The sequence below is a fragment of the Salvia hispanica genome, chromosome 4 (assembly GCF_023119035.1).
Source record: "Salvia hispanica cultivar TCC Black 2014 chromosome 4, UniMelb_Shisp_WGS_1.0, whole genome shotgun sequence".
Lineage (NCBI taxonomy): Eukaryota > Viridiplantae > Streptophyta > Magnoliopsida > Lamiales > Lamiaceae > Salvia > Salvia hispanica.
In genome coordinates this window covers 15,217,864-15,239,722 of record NC_062968.1, presented here as the reverse complement: position 1 = coordinate 15,239,722, position 21,859 = coordinate 15,217,864, and the positions used below count along the sequence as shown (strand labels likewise).

Sequence of the window (21,859 nt, the reverse complement as noted above, 5' to 3'; positions counted from 1 at the left end):
GTGGTGGCCATTTCGGCCCAAGGAAAACGGCAAGAAAGGTTCTGGATAGCGGTTTCTACTGGCCTTCGTTGAATAGGGATGCTTATGAGTTCTGCCAGAATTGTAACAGGTGCCAACTGACCGGAGGGATTTCTATGAGAGATGAGATGCCACAGACTCCTATAATAGTCTGCGAGATCTTTGATGTTTGGGGCATGGACTTCATGGGCCCATTTCCATCCTCGTATGGAAATACGTATATATTGGTTGCTGTGGATTACGTGTCCAAGTGGATAGAGGCCAAGGCTACAAGCTCAAGCGATGCGAAGGAAGTCTCAAAGTTCCTAAAGGCCAATATATTCAACCGATATGGCGTGCCCCGAGCGATCATCTCAGACCAAGGGACTCACTTCTGTAATAGGACGATTGAAGCACTGATGAGAAAATATGGAGTCCACCATCGGTTATCTACTCCGTATCATCCCCAGTCAAATGGGCAGGCTGAAATCTCAAATCGAGAGATCAAGGGCATCCTAGAGAAGACGGTGAATACCTCAAGGAAGGACTGGAGCAAGCGTCTGGGTGATGCCCTCTGGGCCTACAGAACCGCTTACAAGACACCAATAGGAATGTCACCCTACAGATTGGTATTTGGAAAAATGTGCCACCTGCCCGTGGAGATAGAGCACAAAGCGTATTGGGCAGTCAAGGAAATGAATATGAAGGCTCATGCCTGTGAGGAAGAGAGGAAGATGCAACTGCAGGAGCTAGAGGAATTGAGGCTGGAGTCATATGATTCGGCCATGTGGTATAAGGAGAGGACCAAACTCTGGCACGACAAAAACCTTCGGGTCAAGGAGCTGCAGGTCGGGCAGAAAGTACTCCTTTTTCAGTCAAAGCTCAAGCTCATGCCTGGAAAGCTGAAGTCCAAGTGGATAGGGCCTTACACAATTGTTGGCATTCGACCGCATGGAGCAGTGGAAATTCAGGGAGTCAATGCTAACTCTGTTCCCTTCCTAGTTAATGGTCATAGAGTGAAAGTGTTTAGGGATAGCTCGGAATTGTGTGAAGTGGAAGAAATTCCACTCCACACACCTTCCACTATTGCCTAGTAAGCAATGTTTAAATATTCTTCGGGAATTACTGGGTCAGGTAGATAGGGCAAAATTTTCGATCAGCTGACTGGACCAGTTAATTCCCAAGAATATTTAAACATTTAGGTGTAAATAACATGAATAAGTTTTTTTTATGAAAATACAAAAAAAAAATATATATATACTTCTAAAACCCAAAAAGATTTTTAAAATTCTGAGTGTCTGAGGAAATGCACGAATTTGAAAAGCTTATCTCTTTGACCCAGACGTTCAGAAAATTTCATTTTTTTTACTAAGTGTTTAAGATTACCCGGTCAGAGGGAAGTGAGAAAAATCAGGGGGAAGTTTGAATTTTGAATTTCAAAAAGCTGGCGAGGCGTACGGTTGCTTGCGTCAGAGACGCGACCGTTCGCCTGCAGCCAATCATGATATTCCTTTTCTTATTTTTATTTTATTTTCTTTTTCTTTTCCTTTTATTTCTTTTATTTTCCTTTTATTCTCTTTTTCCTAAAATAACTTCCCTAAAAACTAATTAACTTCCCTCACCTAAAATAATTTTCTCATAACTCACCATTCCCAAACTTTTCTTTCTCTCTGCAGATCCGAGAACCATCAAACCCACCGCCATCAACCACCGCCGTAAAACACCGCCGTAGACAAAGATGCAGAAAAATCCGGCTTCACGCTCAACCCGCGGGAAGAACCCACCGAAAGGAAAGACCACGAAGAAGGTGACGGAGGCGACGAGTTCGGCTCCCACGGCCGAGAAAACACCCACGCCGCCACCAGAAGAAAACCCCACTCCGCCGGAAGTTCCACCGCAGCCCATACCGACCGAAGTGCAACCACAGCAAAACATCGGACAAGACAACCCCGCCGAGGCGAAATCCGACGAAGCGGAACCGGATCCCGAGGAAATCATACAAGAATTCATGAGGAAGTACGGGAAAGGGCCGAAGGCGAGCAAATTCTTCGCACAAATGTCGGAGGCATGCCGGAAACAAGAAGAGGTAATTCCTGCCCTAACCCCACTTACAATTCCACCAAGACCCCAAACATTAATCGAAACACCCACTGCACAAGCCTTACCCACACACCCCGAAAACCCCCAAATTTTACCGGAAACCCTAACCCAAGAGACGAACCCCCCACATACGAGTCCTCAAAAAGAAACTGAGCCCCATGCCGAACCCTCTGTAAATGAAGAAGAAACTGGAGAGGAGGAGGGTGATAGGATGGAGACGGAGGAATCGGAGAGAGAAGAGGGAGGGGGTAGTCTAGGTGAGCAAGAAGATACACCGGATGTAGAGGCCGCTGGGTCAGGGGACGAAGGGGAACAGGAGGAGGGTATAGATGGTGGGGAGAGTGATAGAACCGAGGAAGTGGGTCAAGAAGAAACAGGGGAGGTGGAAGAGAAGGAGGGACAGGGTGTTGAGGAGACTGAGGATGATGAAAAGGGTAATGAGGGTAGCGTAGGTGAAGAAGGTGAGGCAGTTGTTGACAAGGAGGCTGAGAAGGAAGGTGAGAGTGTTGATGAGGAAGTTGCTGAGAAGGAGACTGAGGAGGAAGAAAAGGCTAAAGGAGAGGATGTTGAGAAGGAGGAAGAAAGAGACGGCGATGAACAAGATGCCGAGAAAGTGTGTGAAGAGATAGAAACTGACATCGTCGTGATAGACGATATAACTACTGATGACCAAGGGACACCAACTGATGAGAGGCTGACGAGGAGGCACTCCCGTCGTAATAGGAAGCAAGTGGATGAGGCAGAGGCAGGCAGGCCCGAGCGCCTAAGGCTGGAGGACACAGAGGAGGCAGGGGATGATATCCCCCTGGTCCAGGAGACTGTGGCAGCCGAGAAGGAAATCTCTCCGGAGGCTATGGAGACGAGATACGAAGCGGAAAGGAAAAGGAAGGGGAAGCATACTGCTAAGCCCCAACAGAAGAAATCTCGCCCCGCAAACACCACTGTGGTGATTAGCGAGCCGGAGGCGATCCGTGTGCCGTTTGCCCATCCAACTGAAGAAGAGGAGGCTGAGATACCAGCCGTGGAGGAGAGCCCTTTCGAAACAATGGAGGTCCTTGTGACCAAGAGGTTGTTGGAAGCCATGGTCCAGTTTGAGGACCCAAAGCTGCAGAAGGCATGTGATGGCCGAGCCACGAATGGAAAGTCGGCGAAATCCGGAAAGAAGCTGTGCCTCTCGGACCTGGAGGATCTGGGAGTGGAGAAGAAGTTCATCTCCTACTTCAAAAGCATCGGGTTTGAGTGGCTTCTCAACCACAACAATGCGGAGGTGCCGGTGGCTCTGGCAAAGGAGTTCTTCACATCCTTCAAGTTCAAACAATCTACGGATCTCGATGCAGACACAATCTCTTTCAGGATATTCAACGAGGAGATGGAGATGAGTATAAGGGAGTGGTCGTTGAGACTGGGACTACTGACACCCGAGGAGGAGGAAGAAGGAGCGTGGAATGAGAGAGAGATCGGCGCACCCAAGTATACAGCTGGCTTCGATGCTGAGGAGGCCTGGAGGATGGTTGCCCACAAGAAGGTGGCCAAGTTCAAGACAAGCACATCAAAGGGGATAAACTGTTGGGGATAATCGCAGCGGAAAATTGCAAATTAAATAAATCCACATAAGAATCTATTTAGGTGATTATGTGGGTCGATTCAATTTCATGCTTGAACATGTAGAGACATATTATTGCGCAATTAATCACATAATTTAAATTAAATTATGATGTTGAATACTTACAACAATGATTCTCCAAAGAATCGAAGTGGCTTGCTACTTCTCCACGTGTAGATCTTGAAGCTTGATTGTGAATGCAAGACCAAAGATCTTCTAGCCTATGACCCTTAACTCTATAGATCTAAATTCCTTGTGGGAGGAATCTCTTAGAAATTATAAGGAACTTGAAGGAGAAGACAAGAAAAACCAATTGCACACACTATGCAAATTTCGAAATCTCCTATTAGTGAGGAGCTCGAAAATTGCAAGCTTGGAGGCTAGGTTTAGGTTTTGTGTAATGTATATTGTCTCCTCTCCTTACATCCTTATTTATAGAGTTTATGATGGGCTAGGTTAGGGATCTATGGGGCTTGGATTGGGCCTCCCCAATTGGACCTTCTTTACTAATTAAATTATAACCCATAATTCAATATAAGGCCAATGGAATATTTCTTGTGCCACTATCGAAGAAATACTGACCGCCCATCCAATCCGTGATTACAAGCAATCCGGGTTAACCTCTTTAATATATTATTTCCCGTGTCTAAGACTTTCTATATCCATTAATTAATTTGTAGTCTGCTATAGACTTTAAATTAATTAATATCTTTTTATTTCCAAGAGTTTGTCTAGTACGAGATGTATATCAAAATATACTTTTCCTTTTCTATTTATTCTTGGATTAAATCCAAACCGGCCGGGTTTCCGAATAATAGAACTTCTCTCGAACACCTCTTGGGGATATAGTCAAACCACGCAGGCACACGATTCAATGTAATAATAAAACTGACACCATACTAGTTATTAATTACTACTACCCAAGATATCAGGAATATTGGGTTACGAAAAACCCGCACCTATTGATAAGTCAAAGCAGCGTATGATTAAATAACGTGTGTCCTATATTATTACAAAGATTAGGAAATATTAAATCTCCAAGACATCGTCTTACAGTAGATAGCAACAAAGACGTGTCTATACTTTAGATCCATTCAATGCTATACCACACCAGTGTCACTAGTCATTCTCAAGGTAAAGACGACTTTCGGATGGACACTGCAACCTTTCACGATAGGTAGCCAAAGCCTATCTAGGTTGTGAAAAAGTTTTACTTCTACAAGGTACCGGTTGGGCCACCTACTGTGATGACCTGTTCCACGACCCAACCTTCAATGTAGAAGACTTAGACTGATTTTACTTTCCGGCGCTTTAATTATATAATTTAATATATAATTAAATACGGTCAATACCCATTAAAGTAAAATACACAGTATGAAGAAAACATTTATTATTCTCATTAAATGAAGAGTGTTTACAATATACAAGCAATTTATCAAATTCAAAATAAACTCGAAAAATGCTTTTTAGTATATATGTTCCAACAAATTTTATTTTCGTGAATTTAAATTTTAATTGTGAATTAATTTAATTGTGGGAAGGGCTAGTGGGGGGGGAGAGTGGGAAGGGCTAGTGCAGTGGGAAGAGCTAGTGATGTGGCAGTGGAATGGGAAGGGCTAGTGCTGACGTGGCATGGGAAGGGCTAATGGGAGGGGCGAGTGGGAGGGGCGCCACCGGAGACACCCTAAATGGATCTAATCAAATAAACCTTTTAATTATTTTCATCACTTATTTTCCATCTTTTATTTATTTTTCTAATTGCCACATCAAATTTCACTAAGAAAATAAAATGAAGTACTTATATTAATGTCAGTATTTTCATTTAAATTTTATATTTTTTAAAAGTTTAAGAGAAGGAGAAAGAGAGTAAAAGATATTTGATATAAAGTGATTGAAAAAGTGAAGTCATGCTCTTAAATTATACTGTAAGAAAATATTAAATTCTATGCGAGAGAAAAATAGAGAAAATATCATGCTTCATATGTCCGCCATTAGAAGTCTAATTTGAGTTCGACTCAGGTTTTAATAAATAGTATAAAAAAAAGTGGTTGAGAAAAGATATTGGAATGCGAGACCTATTTTTATACTCCTTCTGCCCACAAAAAATAGAGCAATTGGTGTATGACACGTGTTTTAATGTATAATTGGTAAAGTAAGAAAGAAGGAAAAAAAGTAAGAGAGGATGAGAAAAAGTAAGTGAGAAGTAGTGTTGGTGGAATGATGTGTAGGGTTATTATTTGTTGAAAACTTTCCACAAATGAATATGCTCTATTTTTTGTGGACGGAGGGAGTATAACAGAATGTGAGTATAATGAATTAGCGGAAAATAAGACGTACCTACAATTTATTAACAATTGGGAACTAGGATTCAAAATGGCAAATAGGACTAAAATGATGAACCGATATTCTTAACGGATGGAGGGAGTACTCAGTACCCAAGTATCTCATTTTTATAAATGGATAAAATTGCCCTCCAGCTGCAAAATTGCTTTAGGGATATTTTCATCCAAAATTTGCTATAAATAGTAAAAAAAGACCTAGTATGATTAAGACTGAAATCCAGGAATATGAGAATATATTTTTAAAACTAGAGACTAAATGTGTAGTTCATTTATTTTTTTAATTAGCACGCTTTTGGGGTGAGTGAAAATTTTAGTCAGTTGAATTTGTGCAATAATTTATTTTTTGACTTTTTAAGCTTAAATGTTCCGAAAATTGTCCAGTACACGACAACTAATTAACGACAATTATGTCAACTCAAGATTTGATTGTGATTAAAAAATCTGTGTTTCCTGTAATGGCGTGTTTAATTAGATAAACATAAATAGGTTGAATTATGATTGGTGCAGCTGCAGCGATTCATATTCTCTGTGTCTACATATTTACTTCCTTTACTCTACATTTCTCTAGGTCTTTTTTTTTGAAAATCAGAGCGAGGGAGTTTTGGTAGAAGAAACAGAATGGAGGTCACCAGAAGAAAAAGAACTAGAGGCCAGTGGGATTGTTACTGGGAACAGGTGTACGCCGACCTGAAACAAAAGCAGAAGAAGAATGATGCTGCTGCTGCTTTTCAAACCTTGAATTCCGATGATATGGAGCAGAATCATGGTGTTGAAACGTTGATTCCCGACGATATGAAGCAGAATCATGGTGTTGAGACGTTGATTAGCGATGATATGGAGCAGAATCGTGGTGTTGAAACGTTGAATGCCGATTCTGAAGAGGTTTTGATTGCATCGGATTTGGAGCAGAATGATGGTGTTGAAGCGTTTGACAAGAATGATGGTATGAATGTGGATGATGACGATGATGTTAACAACAGTGGCGAACATGATGTGGAAGATTCAGATGAGCCTGCCTCTAAATCTGAGGAGGAAGATGATGATTGTAAAGGAGGCGAGTCTTTGGTTTCTGAATCATTAGATGATGAGTATAGTGTTGCTGAAAACACTAGGAGGAATAAGCATCGCAGAAAAGAGAGTCCTACAAAGCAAGTAAATGTTATCGTTATTGATGACGACGATGACGATGACAATGATGTTAGCAACAGTGGCGAAGATGGTGTGGAAGATTCAGATGTTTCTGTGGAGGATTCAGATGAGGCTGCCTCTGAAGATGATGACTATAAAGGAGGCGAGTCTTCGGTTTCTGAATCATCAGATGATCAATATGCTGTTGCTGAAAGCACTAGGAAGAGAGAGCATCTCAGAAAAGAGAGTCCTGCAAAGCAAGTAAATGTTCTTGTTACTGACGATGACGATGATGTTAGCAACAGTGGCGAAGATGGTGTGGAAGATTCAGATGTTTCTGTGGAGGTATCAGATGGGCCTGCCTGTGAATGTGAGGAAGATAATGACTATAAAGGAGGCGAGTCTTCGGTTTCTGAATCATCAGATGATGAGTATGCTGTTGCTGAAAACACTTTGAAGAGAGAGCATCTCACAAAAGAGAGTCCTACAAAGCTGGTAACGGTTATTGTTGATGACAATGATGATGGTGGCGATGATGATGATGAAGATGATCAAAGTGATCAAACCAGTGAAACAAGGTCTCATGAGCACAACACAATTTCTGAAGTATTATGTGCCTGAGAGTGCCCTTCCTTCGAGGTTCAGATTTGAGGACGAGGTGGTGCTCCCTCCACACAAATCAGAGCATGAAAAGTTCATAGATGAACTCTTTCATGATCTAGAGTTAGGATTACGACAAATCGATTGCACTAATCCCGTGGTAAGCTGTAAAGCCTTTTTCACCTTCAAGTTGTTTCGATTCGAATAAGTTTCTAATCTTTTTTGGTATCCTTTCTCAGGCTGAGAGTGATGAGCTTGAGACCAGTGTGGAGATTGATGGAAGTTGTTGCTGCCGAGGGAAGCATCAAGCTATTCTTGATGAACAGATAGGGCTCATTTGCAAAAACTGTGATGTTGTGATTATGGACATAAAGCATGTCTTACCACCTTTTGTAAGTGATCTCCACTTCTTGTAGTAGGATGTTTTTTCGTTTCATTTTGTTAAATGTGGGCGTTTCTTTGTGGCTACCTATTTTAGGGACTATCTTGTGCAGCTAAATCTAATAAAATAGTTGTTTGTGATGATGGTCATAATTAGGGAATTATGGTGCACTTTGTGTGATGATTTTTAGATATGGAAGATGTTTGATGGTTTAAAAATGATAGATACTGTGTTTCAGCTTCGTCTCCATGGGGCAGGGATGGCATTGTCCTTTATATTGTCATCTCGATCGTTGTTGTGGTTTGCTTCATCTCATGTGCACTGTCTTAATACATGCTGCTCTTTCTATGATGCCATGATTTGTTATGTTATCATCTCCTCGTCTCATGCAGCATGTACCAACTTGGGAGGGGCGAGACAAGAGGTATTACCGTGATGAGTTCCAAAGCTCCTACTTAAGCGAGATTCAATTTGAGGGCACTGATTCCAGTATACCCTGGTTCGACAAGTTGTATGAAAGGAACAGTATGGGATTTAATCCCTGGTGTTAAGGAAGAACTGTACCCTCATCAGCGGGAGGGCTTCGAGTTCATGTGGAGAAACATAGCAGGAGACACTAAACTTGAGAAACTGAAGCAGACTCTTGCTGATGATGCAAGAGGGTGCATAATCTCACATGCCCCAGGCACTGGAAAGACTCGTCTCACCATAGTGTTCCTGCAGTCATTCCTGAAGCTGTATCCAGCCTGCAGCCCCTTGATCATAGTTCCTAAAGGGATGCTTCTGACATGGGAAGCTGAGTTCAAGAAATGGAACTTCAACATAGATTTTCATAATTTAAATAAGAAAAAGCTATCCGGAAAAGAACATACAGTTGCTACTGAGGTTCTTGAGGAAATTGGGAGTGGAGTCTTAAATCAAGACTGCATTCGCCTGCTTAAATTGTATTCCTGGGAGAGAGGTGGTAGCGTCTTAGGGGTCAGCTACAAACTGTTTGAGAAGCTTGCTGGAGGAAGAAATGGGAAAAGTTTGCAGCATAAGAAAATCAGGGAGGTGCTTCTTCAAAGGCCGACCCTTTTAGTGCTTGATGAAGGGCATACACCTCGTAATAACAATAGCCTGATATGGAAGGCCTTGGCGAAAGTCTCAACACAGCGACGTATCATCTTGTCAGGCACTCCATTCCAAAACAGTCTCAGGGAGCTATTCAACACTCTGTGCGTCGTAAATCCAAAGTTTGCAGATCAGGACAACAGTGTACGTGGACCAAGATGGAAGAATTTGGACAACTCATCTGGCATAAATAGGGGCACGATGTTGGGGATGAGGACTGTGCTCGAACCATACATTCATGTGCACAAGGGAACTGTGCTAGAGGAAAAGCTTCCCGGACTGAGGCACACGCTAGTATTCTTGCATCCAACAAAGTCTCAACAGCCACTGCTAGAAAGAGCTTGCAAAGAGAAAGATGTTTAAGATGATTCGGATGGTATCCCTAGTCTCTGTTCATCCTTCAATACGTGCAGTAGTGAAGGAGTACTTCACTAGAAGAGAGGAGATTGCAACGGATATTGATGCTGGGGTGAAGGCATGGTTTCTTCTGAACCTAGTACGCTTTGCTGATGCACTCGGTGAGAGGGTGCTCATCTTCGGCCAGTTCTTAGACTCTCTTATATTCATCAAAGAGCAGCTTGGGTCCATTTATTCATGGAATGAAGGAAGAGAAGTGGTTTACATTGATGGACAGGTTGATGAGAAGAAACGCCAAGAATCCATATATCGCTTCAATGATGAAACAAGCGAAGCAAAGGTGCTTCTTGCATCTGAGAGAGCTTGCTCGGAGGGTATAAATCTGACAGGGGCTTCAAGAGTTGTGCTGCTGGATACCATGTGGAATCCTTCAGTGGAAAAGCAAGCAATCTGCAGGGCTTACCGTCTTGGACAGAAGAGAGTGGTGTATGTATATCGCCTATTTACATCTGGAATCGAGGTCGGACAATATAAGCAGCAGCATCTGAAGGAGCGCATATCACAGGGATTATTCTCTCTTGGTGAAGAGCATAGTGAATATGCAGGAGCAGTTGCAGAGGACAAGGTTATGGATGCCATGCGCAGCCTTGAAAATTTCGATCAGATATTTGAGAAGATTATTTCCCAACCAAAGGAATCCGACCTCATCAAAACATTTGGAATGGAAGGGCTTATATGTTGTTGCTGGTTGTGAGAGTGATCTCACTACTCAGTACTCACTACACATATCATTTAGTTGCAAACACACAGATTTTGCTAGTTCAATTAGCTCTCAATGATTTACTTATACCTTCCACCGATATTTTCTACTTATATCCAAAAAGAAACTTTAATTGGCACCCTCAAGATTCTGGATTCTTCTGCATGCGTAATGATCCATCACCCATTTCCGCTGTCATTTTCCTCTTATCTATATTTGATGTGATGCAAAGTTGATAGGATTGCTGGGATTGACAGGGGGCTATAACATTGACGAGTAGGAGCAGCCCTACCTCATTATCGTCATTAAGAGTAAATTATAGAGAGTGATTATTTTTGAAAATGTGACAATTAAAATGGGATATTTCCAAAGAAAGTAATTTGAGTGGGACGTGTAATTATTTATTTTTGGAGTAATGCTTTCTAAACTTATAAACAATTTGGCAGAAATTTGGTGTTTTCTACAAATTTTGAACTTGATCACTGTTATCAATATCATAGTAAAATTTTCCACTGAGTTCATTTTTTCCCTAAATTAAATTCGGTATGACGCATCGAATTATGTAGGTGAACAAACCGGTCAATATGAGAAACATTGTGGCTTTTAAAAGGTGAACAGCAATATTTTATGCATTACTTGAAGTCAAAATAATTCTCAAATTTCACTGAGATTTCAAATCATGTAAAAATTTACTGCACTACATATATTCATGATTTTTGCGTATTAAATTTTGTGTGTTTTTATTGTAAATGTCAATTAAATATGTTGTCGTTGTAGGAGTTTGTTATCCACAAAAGGTGAGTCAAGACAATTGCGAAAACAAATATTTTGAACCAAGGTAAGAAAAAGAACAAGTCTGTCACTTGAAAACAAATACTATTGTTATTGTTTGTCCGAAAATAATAATCATCCAAGGACAGTTGAACATGAAAAAGACAATCAAGCAAGCATTTCCCGCAGTTAAAAAAACGAATCACTCAATGTGAACACATACCAAAACTTGTAACTTGAGTAGTTTTTACGCCGCCGAATAAGAGTGGCAGTTTTATACATTCTCAACTCTTGTAGCCTCGATCATCCAACGATGAAAGAAACACTTTTTTTCAATTGGCAAAAGGGAAAAAAATGAGAAAACTGTGTATCGATTGCTGTTGTTAGCTAACGCATCTCTTACAGAAATGTCAATAGCATGTGAAAGTGTAAAGAAAGGCATTAGTTCACAGTCCTCCGTCGATGACAACATCGACTTCGGAGAGTGAGCTTATTTCCATTGAACTCGGTGTCCAAACACATAAATATCACATATTGATGGGATCAGGCTGCACGGCTTTCTGGACTATTCCGGTTTGCTCTTTCGTGTGGACTTGGTAAAATCCGGTGGCAGTGGCAGCGGACGGAGCACGTCCTACGTACTTGATGTCATCCACATTACCTCTGCTCACAGATTTCATTGTAGTGCCAAGACGAGGTGCTATGTAGCTGTATGCTCCCATGTTCATTGGCTCTTCCTGGCACCAGACAACTTCGGCATCTGAAAGAATCGCAATTGGTCCGATGATTTAGTTAAGATGAGATAATAGGTAACTATTTAACAGGCAAATAACAATATAGAATTTAACATGAATGAAAATCATGTTTGAGACATACTTGGATATCTCTTCAGCTCACGTTGGACGAGGTCATATGGGAAGGGGCAAAGCTGCTCCACCCTACAGATTGCGACGTCCTTTGCACCAACCTTTTTCCTCTCTTCGTCAAGCTCATAGTAGATCTGCAAATAAGGGTAATATTTCGAATTACGAACGACACACAACAAAATGAATAAAAAGGGAGACACAAGTAACAGGCATTAATTGACCAGCCAGTGATGAGTAACACAACAAGGAGTACAACTTTTCACACCTTTCCGGAGCAAAGAACCAAACGTCTAATGCCCTCCTCAAGATCCGAGTGATCACTTTGGTCCTTGATTAGGCGTTTAAATCTGGTTCCTTGCTTGTCAAAACCTGAGTGGCCTTGAACATCATCAAACTCTGACAAATTAGATTTGCAGTCCTTGTGACGTAGCAAGTTCTTTGGCGACATCACAATGAGAGGTTTACGGAATTCTCTATGTATCTGAAATCGCAAAGAATATAGAACGAGAGTTCATAATTTCCCTAATTTTGCATATCTTTAGTCAAATCTGCTTACTTGCCGCCGCAGAACGTGGAAATAGTTTGCAGGTGTAGTCACATTCACCACCTGCCAGTTGCATTCCTGAATCTGTTTCCTGAGGGTTGATTCCATCTCAGGTATGACAAAGGGATGATCATCACTCATCTGCAATATAACATAAAAAGGATTACATCCCAGGAAAAAAATACACAGGATATATATCTGGAATATTAAGCCTATACTTGTTACCAATGTCAAATACATGAAAGTGATAGCCATGTCATGTCTGAAGTTGACACAGGGGGGACATGTCAGAAAGAAAAATGGACATATGTAACATAGCTAACTAATGATTCCTCATTTTCATCAATAAGTTTAGGTCCTTGCTACACATTCACTAATGACTTATAGATATTCTCCACTACACATGGAAAGGAACAAACTAAAACAGACAAATGGCCTGCATACATGGTTGGTTTTCTGATACAAGCTAAACTCTAATGAAAGAAGCAGCGTTATGATGAAGAAAAAGAGCATTACCTGAAGGAAGCGTTCTAATCGAGCACTTGAGTGTTCTGGACCTTGCCCATCATACCCATGAGGTAGAAGGACAACTAATCCTGTTTGACGCAGCCATTTGGCTTCTCCACTGCTCACAAATTGGTCAAACATCACCTGGGCGCCATTGGAAAAATCACCAAACTGGGCTTCCCATAGTACCAGAGAATTTGGATTTTCCATTGAATAGCCTAATTCAAACCCCAAAACTCCAAACTCGGAAAGAGAGCTGGACAAGACCAATTATCACATAACTAGTCAGAAAGGGACTAGAAAAATTTAAAGTTCTGTAAGTAAGTGCCAAGAACAAGGATGTAATCCATCTTAAGTAATGCTAGTTCAAAGGTGTAATAATGAAAATCGAAGCATCTAACAAATTTGCATGGTACAACAGATAAGCTAATTAAATGTCATACATGAGGAATAAATCCATCCTTGCCCCAGCACACACAAAACTTCAAAGAAACTTGTAGGTTGTAACAATATTGCTAATATAGGAATAACAAAGACAACTCTAGGGAAGATAGTGCCAAGAGAACCCAAATGCACTCAGAGCAATCCTAGTCCCAAAAAAAAATGCAAAACAAAGATTTAATTCTGTAATTTGTATGGTCTTTAAATGCTTGGGATTATTAAACAAGACTACGATTTATTAGAAGTCCACTAAGCACAAAGCTTAAACAGTACAACCAAGAAAATAAAGGTAGCTTTTACTTGTATGAACTGATATAGAAAGCAAACGTAATAACTGAAAATACCTGTTGCTCACAGTAAACATCTCTTCATGTTGGTTCATCATAACATGATCTAGAGGGCAGTATTTTTCCCCTGTTTCCTGATCATGAACAACAGAATGCCTATGGCTAAAAGTACCTCGCTCGACATCCTGCCCACTCAACCTAACATGATTTCCCTCCACAAGCAATGTTGCAAATGCAAGGGCTTCACCAACTGCCCAGTCAATGCCCTCTCCTGTCTCAATCATTTTTGCACGATCTTCAAAAATCCTTTTAACTGCTCTATGGGGTTTGAAATTTTCTGGAAGGGTGGTGATAGCCTCGCCAACATTCTTCAAAATCTCTGGTTTGACCCTGAAAACAGAAACAGCTTAGTGCCTCATACATCATTTGATAGTGTCAGTGAAGGCAATACCCAGTGTTGCGAATGCGTGAAAGCTGTTCAGGAGACTTGAACCCAGTCCAGTACGCTGAAAGCCAGTCCCTTCTTTGAGGTACATAGTCTTTGCTGGAAATAAATTCTTCATTCAGAATTGATGCGACTTTGTTATTTATCCGATCAACATCTTCTTTTTTAACCTCGCCAGATCCCAGAAGCTTCTTTTGGTAAATTTCAAGTGCTGAAGGATGATTCCTTATAACCTAAAATCATTCAGAAAATAGAGGCTTTCATAAGTTCCATGAAAAGAAAATATTTAAAGTGAACGTCTGGCACGATAATTGCAGTACCAAACTTTAACCAAAGTGAACTGGTAAAAAAATATCATTGTTAACGTTATATACTCCGTATAAAAAAATGAAATATATTGAATACCTTGTACATTTTAGGTTGAGTAAAGGATGGCTCATCAATTTCATTGTGCCCAAATCGACGGTAGCATACAATATCAACTACAACATCAGTGTGAAATTTCTGACGCCACTCAGCAGCAAGTTCACAGGCATGAACAACGGCTTCCACATCATCACCGTTGACATGAAAAATAGGAGTGCTAAGAGCTTTGGCAACGTCCGTGCAGTATTGAGAGGATCTTCCTGATCTTGGGTCAGTAGTGAAAGCCACTTGATTGTTCACTACAATGTGAATGGTCCCACCAGTAGTGTAATTTGGAAGAGCACTAAGATGCAAGGTCTCGTAGACAACCCCTTGTCCAGCAAAGCTTCCGTCACCATGAATCAAAATACCCATGTTTTTTGTTCTGTCGACATCATCAGAGAAATATTGTTTGGCCCTAGTCTTTCCAACCACAACAGGGTCCACTGCTTCCAAGTGGCTAGGATTTGCAACTAATGACAAGTGAATTCTCTTACCACCCCTTGTCGGGCGATCATAAGAAGTTCCAAGATGATATTTGACATCACCAGTCCCAGTGTATAGTCCAACTTCATCCACAGGCTTTATACCACTACTAAACTCGCTGAAGATCTGCCGCAGAGGTTTTCGAACAACATTACCCAGAACATTTAATCTTCCTCTATGCGACATTCCAATCACAATGCTCTCCACTCCAAGATCTGCTGACCTATCAAACATTTCCTTCATACCAGGAATCAATGTCTCACAACCTTCAAGCCCAAACCTTTTTGCTGCAGTCCACTTGGCAGCCAAAAAGTTCTCAAATTGGGTACTCCAGATGAGCCTGTCAAGGATCACCTCACGTCGTTGTCGATTATATTGTGTAGGCGTAGGAGTCTCAATTTTGTCTCTCAACCAATTACACTTTTCACGATCAGCAATATGCATGTACTCGTAGCCTATACTTCCACAATAAGCTTGTTCTAGTCTTTTCAATATCGCCCTTAAGGTTTGCACGGGGCGGTTCTCCGACAAAAACCCTGCCATTCTCCATACACCAATGAAGAACTCTCTGTCAAGATCAGCTTCTGTAAAACCATAAAGTGCTGGATCTAGATCATCAGGAATCGATCTCTCTTCCAAACCCAATGGATCTATCTTGGCTTTCAGGTGACCATAAACCTGGTAAGCTCTCACTAGCAACAACAGCCGCATACTCTCTTGAATTGTTTGGCCAGAAAGGCCAGGAGATGTCGCGGCCTGGCCGACAAAGTTTCTGAAAAAATTGTCCCATGATTCATCGACGCTATTGGGATCTTGCTCCCAGGCTCTCTGTAACTCCTCAAGATAAACACTACTCGTTCCATCTAGAAAGCTGTCACTCAATCTGGAGAGAGGCACCGGGCGAGGAACAGGCGCAGATTGAGCCTTTGATCTGAAAACAGTAGCATGGAAATATCGACTCCGTTCAGGAGCCCCTGCTCGAGCTACATAAGAACCAGTTTGAGATAAAGTCCTTCTAACAGCAAGCCTTGCCACATTAGTGCCCGCCCGAAGCCACGTCATAGCTATCACAAAATCTAGTTAACCACAACCACTATTGTACTGCAATATTATGAAGCTATTCCAACCAAATCAAGCGCTATGCACAGTCATTCTATCTCCGAAACATCCTAATCCAACAAAAAAGAGACAACCATTAATGCACCTCACCACATCATCATTCATTGGCAGAGTACTAATAGATGGCAAGCGTCATTCAACTTAAAGCAATAGATAAACGCGATCGATTCGATCATACATACTACTACTTTGCATAAATTTCAAAAATGAAGATCATTACACGCAATCGGCAGAACAGATCGAGTCATTGCGAAGAAATATTGAAACTAATCGCTAGGAACAGGTGGCGCAGCGATTTCATGCAGCATAGCAATATTCACATTAAAAAATTCAAATAAATACTTTTCCAAAATACTAATAGCAATAACGTGTCTGGTACAGATTTAATACCTGAGTAGAAGAGAAAAATGCTCCGGCGAAGACTAAACCCTAATCCGCTGCGATTGCCTGTTTCTTAAGCAGCTCCTTCATTTTTTTCTAAATCCATCTCCATTTTATAGCATTTGTCCTTCAGTTTCGGCGCATTTCTTAATTCGAAGTCAAATGGGAATATTATAGTATTATAAATTGTACTACTAGGTCTAAATATAACGTGTCAGCTTTGAATTTTCTCAATAAAATTTAGATATATCGTTGTTAATAATAATAATAATAATTTAGTAGATTAAAAATCACTTTATTAATTATTATTACGTCGACAAACTAAAAAACAAATTTTGGAGGGAGGCAATGTTTGCAGGGAAAATTCCTCAGACCTAGATCAAAGTTCTAATTGGATTTGGAATTCAAAATTATTTGCCCGAAAATGGTCAAATTGCTTCTTACCCCAATTATTGTTTGCGTATTAATTTTTATTCAATACCTATTTCTGTGTTGCACAAACTTGTGCATATTTTTATAACTTTTAAAATATAATCATATTTGTAAACAAACTTTCCAAAAAAAAAATTATTTCCTCCATCTACAATCAATAGTTTTATTTTCTATTTTGATTTGTTCATAAAAATTACTAGTTCATTTTTGTTTTTGATCAATTATTCTGTCTATTGAGTTTAATCTTATTACCTTAATCATTTTTTCTTTCTATATCTCACTTGATTACTTTATTAATTTTGCATAAAATTTACGTAATCTACTACCAAGAATATTGCCAGTATTAAAGAAAGGAAATTTGCAATTAACTAAATGATCAACCAAGGCTAATTTTGCATATGATTTGTATAATCCACTACAAAGAATATTGTCAGCTGTATTAAAAGAAAGGAAATTTGTAATTAACTAAACCTAGCTTTAGAAAAGTATAATTGTTGATCAACCAACGCTGCCTACTACATGCATCATGCATACACTATGATTTCACATCACCCCGAAAAAAGTTAAATAAAATAACAATTGCAAATTGTGCTCTCCATGCCAAAAACCACTGTAAATTGTGAATTGATACCTTTTAAATCTACAATTTAAAATTACATAATTTAAAAAATCAACTATGTAAGTCAAAAAAATGCATGATCAGACAACGTTAACTGCAAATACAATTCGAACAAGGTGCGATCCATCAAACCACGAGACATGCCCAAAATTGTAGCCCTTGGCCGCTCGCCTCCCATCGAAGAAAAGCTTGAACGCCGCCTTCTCCACGCCCTGCCGGAACACCATCTTGCTCGGCGCCACCTTCACCACCAGCCCCGCCGGCGCGTCCACCGACGCCACGTACGTCGCGTTGCTCTCCGACCCCACGTTGGTCGCCACTCTCTTCACCTTCCTTGGCCCGTCTCGGCGGCTGAGGCTGCCGATGGAGATGGTCGGGTAGTTGAGGCTCGAGATCAGCTCCTCCGCGGCCCCTCCAGCCGGGCAGCTGAAGTTGCCCGTCCCGCTCAGCGACCGTATCGTCCGCTGCTTGTATCCCTTGTAGCAGAGGAAGTAGAGGTGATCGGTGATGCTCGTCTCGATTACTAGGCCGGGGTCCAGAGCTTTGATCGGCCTTATCTCCCCTGCTCCCACTTGGTGCGGATTTGCAGGAGAGTCTGAGGTGTTTGACACTGTTTTTCCAATGTTGTTCGAGGTTGATGCTGCAAAATAGTGATACAAAATATCATCTTCTTGTCCTAAATTGTTATTACTAATGAAAAAAATGAATGATCACCTGTTGTGATCAATGCGGACTTGATGGCGGAGAAGCTCCAGTGGGGGTGGATGGATTTGATGAAGGCCATGGCGCCTGTGACGTGGGGGCAGGCCATTGAGGTGCCGGACTTGATGCCAAATGCAGATGGTTTCTTCCCCGGTGCACCGTAGTTTGCTTCTATTTTCGGCACTGTTGCTGCAAGAATCGCCACGCCGGGTGCCATGATGTCTGGCTGAAACCAACCACCAATTTTCTCTTACACTTTGAATTTTATATTTAAGTACTCAATCGTTTAATAAACATACCTTGAGGATGTTCTCGGTGAGCCCCCCGGGGCCCCTCGAAGAGAAGGATGCAACAACTGGGGCTGGCCTCAGCCCCTTCATCTCTGTAGCTGAAAGTATAGTTGCACTAGGATTCCTGTGTGGGAGGTTTTTTTTATTAGATTTGTTTTTTCAAGCAAAATAGGGAAGTAGCTAGGCTTACTTAGTGGAGTTGATGTAGTGGAGGATTTGAGAGCCTATTGTTGCTCCAGTTTCTGCAAAAGGAAATGTGCCTGCATCAAAAGGGGAAGTTTCCTCTTCATCTCCATCTATTATGATCACCCCTTTTGCTTTGGCATCTTCCACTACTAGCTTCTTTATCCTCCTTGAAACGTTGGCCTCGTCGTTCATGCACACGACGATTTTCCCAGCTACCTTGGTGTAATCCAGAGAGCCCGGTATGCAGTTCCTAGCATCGGATGCTGAGGCGAAATTTCCAGCAATATCTTCTCCGAACACCAAGGGGTATTTCTTGCCTAATGTGAGGGGAGAGAAGTTTATTGCAAAGCCCTGCGCTCACACAAGAAGAATTGTTTAGATTAATGGTGCATTTCTGGTTGAAGTGATGTAGTAGTGTCTGAGTTCCTACCTTTAGGGATTCACCGTTTCCCAGCACGACCGTGGTCTGAAAGCCTCGATCAATGGTGGAGGCAGCCACGGTGAATATCCAAGGAGCGGAGTTGACAATGGTGTAAGGGTCAGGGCCATCGTTCCCGCCTGAGGAAACAACCATGACGCCCTTCTGCTGTGCGTGAAAGGCTCCGATTGCAATGGTGTCGCTGAGGAAATCGGACTGGAAGATGGAGCTCAGCCCGATGGAGATGGAGATGATGTCAACTCCATCCTTGACAGCATCATCAATGGCTTTTAGTATGATGGAGCCAGGGCAGCCATCCTCGGTGCAGGCCTTGTAGCTGGCTATCCTAGCAGACGGGAGGCCCCCACGGGCAGTGCCCCATGCAAGGCCATAGTAGTTGGCATTGGCAACGGGTGCTCCACCTGCAGTCGATGCAGTGTGTGTCCCGTGTCCTATGAAGTCCCTCGCTGAGCCCCTGGCCGTGGTTGGGTTCGTCTCATTTGATTTGTATGTGGAGTGATGATTTGAGTAGAATCTTGCACCTATTAACTTCCTAAATCAGGTATGGTTAGTTAGATGTAGGTTAAATTCCATTGCATTTTAAATCGAAAAAGTACCTATTGCAGTTGAATTTCTTGAAATCAGAACCCTCCATGCACACTCCTCTCCACCTTGATGGGATCTTTCCAATTTGTTGGTCACTGAAACTAGGTGACTCAGGCCATACACCTAAACACAACTCAGTCAAATATCTTAAGATGGGATTGATTGAATCATTGAATTGATTCTTGGAAATTATTTTGGGATTTGCATAAGGGAGCAATGCATATACCTGTGTCTATGATTCCAATGATAACATCAACTGACTTTTGCTCATAAGGGAAACTTGATCCAGAATTAGAATCTGCAGCTTCAAGAAAATCCCAGGAACGCGTCGTGTGGAGTTTCAGGACCGGATCAGGGAAGACCGACACAACCTCATCACGACCTGCTTTTAATATCAGCAATCAAACAAAAAGAGATTTCCAACCAGATTCAATTCTATAGTAGAAACAAGATCACACCAGATAAAACAGATGCTTCAGTCTCTGTAAGCATAGCAGAGAATCCCTTCAAAACATGATTGTAGGAGTTCAACAAGAATCTTCTTTCACCCTCTTCCCTGTCAATTGTCAACCAACATGTATTAGAGAGAGAGAGAGAGGCTTTACTTAATAAAACAATACAATTAGTTAGCACTACAACTCACCTCGGGAACAAGGATGACAGCAGCTGCAGATGGGACGAGTCATCGCTTGCACTTGAACTCGAAGAACTCCCCATGTAAACAATGTAAGGCTGCAAAATGCAAAATATCCACCATAATTCCATACACTATAAAAACTCGTCACGCCTCAAGATTTATTGAATGGTTAAGCACTTGCCTGTACCCTTGGCTTTGTCGCCATACAGCAGATAACAGCGAAGGAGAATTGTATGTAGAAGAGCTGCAACACAGAAGCCATGGTGTTTTGTGCCTGCTCACAAATGCAAGGCATATATATTCATCTAATATATAACATTTCACACACACACACTCATAGCTGAAACAAGCATACATCTATACCTTTTTTGTCTAAAACAAGACATCTGTTAAAAAAACATGTTTCAAGCAAATAAATATAGAATAAAAACATTGACACTATCTTAACTGCAATTCCTTGCTTTCAGGACAAGATATGTAGGATTATGGCCTTATTGTATCATCTCCTAATTTAATGATTAGTTAACATCAATAGATATAATTAAGCACCAAAACGGCACAAGGTTGGTTAAATAAAGAAAAAGAGGAAAATATTATATAAAACCAATGCAGTAAATTCTGAAGCTGTATTGGGGATTGCTTCATCTAGAGGCATCTTGATTACTTATTGCAATTTACTCTACACATAACCACTTTGGGCCTACATGTCAAATATTTTTTTTCTTATATACAGCTTTTAAAAAAATGTAAAACTACATTAACAAAAATTGGCCATAGTTGCAAAAAGTTTATCAAATGATTATAGTAATCATACATCAATAATTTTCATTCCTTTTGCTACCAAAAAATGGTTGGTGGTTATAATGTCATTGTTGGTCGAAGCATATAATCCTCAAAGCCATGTGGAATTATATTATTTTATATTATATGTTGGGGAAAATAATAGTATAGGGGCATCTTGAGCTTTATTCTTGTTTGTTTTTATTTCCAAACTTTTTTCTCCTCTTATCCCTAGTATATACATTGCGTGTTTTGATTGATGATGACAGCCTTGATAACACGTTTCTCAAAGTTGCTTTGAATTTATTTTTGTTCCGTTTCTCACTATCATTCACATTAACAATCCCACTTCGCATATAAATATATAATTCCCTTTACATAAAATTGTAAATTTTTGCTTCAAAATGAAAAATAACTTGCTGATTGTGTTCCCAATCAACCGTATTCCTAATTACAGTAGGAGATTGATACAATCATACAGTAGAATATGATTTATTTGGCAATTTACTTTTATATTTAGATTGATTGATTGATGAGACTAGTAGCGGATTCAGA

The 21,859-nt window shown here is 40.9% G+C and overlaps 3 protein-coding genes across 5 annotated transcripts; 1 reads left to right on the top strand and 2 right to left on the bottom strand.

Annotated features, from left to right (window-relative positions):
* Positions 1-6,660: 6,660 nt before the first annotated feature.
* On the top strand, positions 6,661-10,376 carry LOC125220444 (SNF2 domain-containing protein CLASSY 3-like). The gene is given in 6 exon segments (XM_048122613.1): positions 6,661-7,665; positions 7,718-7,930; positions 8,010-8,162; positions 8,545-8,645; positions 8,647-9,618; positions 9,620-10,376. Coding segments are annotated over 6 exon segments (3,201 nt in total).
* Positions 10,377-11,365: 989 nt separating this feature from the next.
* On the bottom strand, positions 11,366-16,785 carry LOC125222013 (2-oxoglutarate dehydrogenase, mitochondrial-like). Its single transcript, XM_048124390.1, has 9 exons — positions 16,644-16,785; positions 14,649-16,303; positions 14,250-14,476; positions 13,856-14,188; positions 13,080-13,326; positions 12,576-12,704; positions 12,285-12,500; positions 12,030-12,153; positions 11,366-11,913 (listed from the first exon to the last, which is right to left on the bottom strand). The coding sequence occupies exons 2-9, from the start codon at positions 16,194-16,196 to the stop codon at positions 11,681-11,683; spliced, it is 3,057 nt and encodes a 1,018-aa protein (XP_047980347.1). The 5' UTR covers positions 16,197-16,303; positions 16,644-16,785; the 3' UTR covers positions 11,366-11,680.
* An 879-nt stretch (positions 16,786-17,664) lies between these two features.
* On the bottom strand, positions 17,665-21,000 carry LOC125219490 (CO(2)-response secreted protease-like). 3 transcript variants are annotated; one of them, XM_048121476.1, is made up of 11 exons: positions 20,973-21,000; positions 20,706-20,798; positions 20,531-20,619; positions 20,346-20,443; positions 20,114-20,269; positions 19,899-20,010; positions 19,294-19,834; positions 18,868-19,214; positions 18,687-18,801; positions 18,400-18,613; positions 17,665-18,325 (listed from the first exon to the last, which is right to left on the bottom strand). In XM_048121476.1, exons 2-11 carry the CDS (start codon positions 20,784-20,786, stop codon positions 17,766-17,768), a joined length of 2,313 nt encoding a protein of 770 aa, XP_047977433.1. In that variant the 5' UTR covers positions 20,787-20,798; positions 20,973-21,000; the 3' UTR covers positions 17,665-17,765. The 3 variants fall into 3 exon arrangements, with proteins under 3 accessions (XP_047977433.1, XP_047977432.1, XP_047977431.1); XM_048121475.1 differs by lacking the exon at positions 20,973-21,000 and having other exon boundaries at positions 20,712-20,848; XM_048121474.1 differs by lacking the exon at positions 20,973-21,000 and having other exon boundaries at positions 20,706-20,847.
* Between the last annotated feature and the right edge of the window lie 859 nt (positions 21,001-21,859).

Excerpts from the sequence above, each read along its gene's own strand:
- LOC125222013 (XM_048124390.1), bottom strand. The coding sequence starts at position 16,196 with ATGACGTGGCTTCGGGCGGGCACTAATGTGGCAAGGCTTGCTGTTAGA. Across the intron at positions 13,327-13,855 it reads ATGTTTACTGTGAGCAACAG|CTCTCTTTCCGAGTTTGGAG; the intron begins GTATTTTCAGTT and ends GGTCTTGTCCAG. Across the intron at positions 12,501-12,575 it reads TCCACGTTCTGCGGCGGCAA|ATACATAGAGAATTCCGTAA; the intron begins GTAAGCAGATTT and ends TTGCGATTTCAG.
- LOC125219490 (XM_048121474.1), bottom strand. The coding sequence starts at position 20,819 with ATGCCTTGCATTTGTGAGCAGGCACAAAACACCATGGCTTCTGTGTTG. Across the intron at positions 20,270-20,345 it reads TGAAGCATCTGTTTTATCTG|GTCGTGATGAGGTTGTGTCG; the intron begins GTGTGATCTTGT and ends TATTAAAAGCAG. Across the intron at positions 18,802-18,867 it reads CACTACATCAACTCCACTAA|GAATCCTAGTGCAACTATAC; the intron begins GTAAGCCTAGCT and ends CCTCCCACACAG.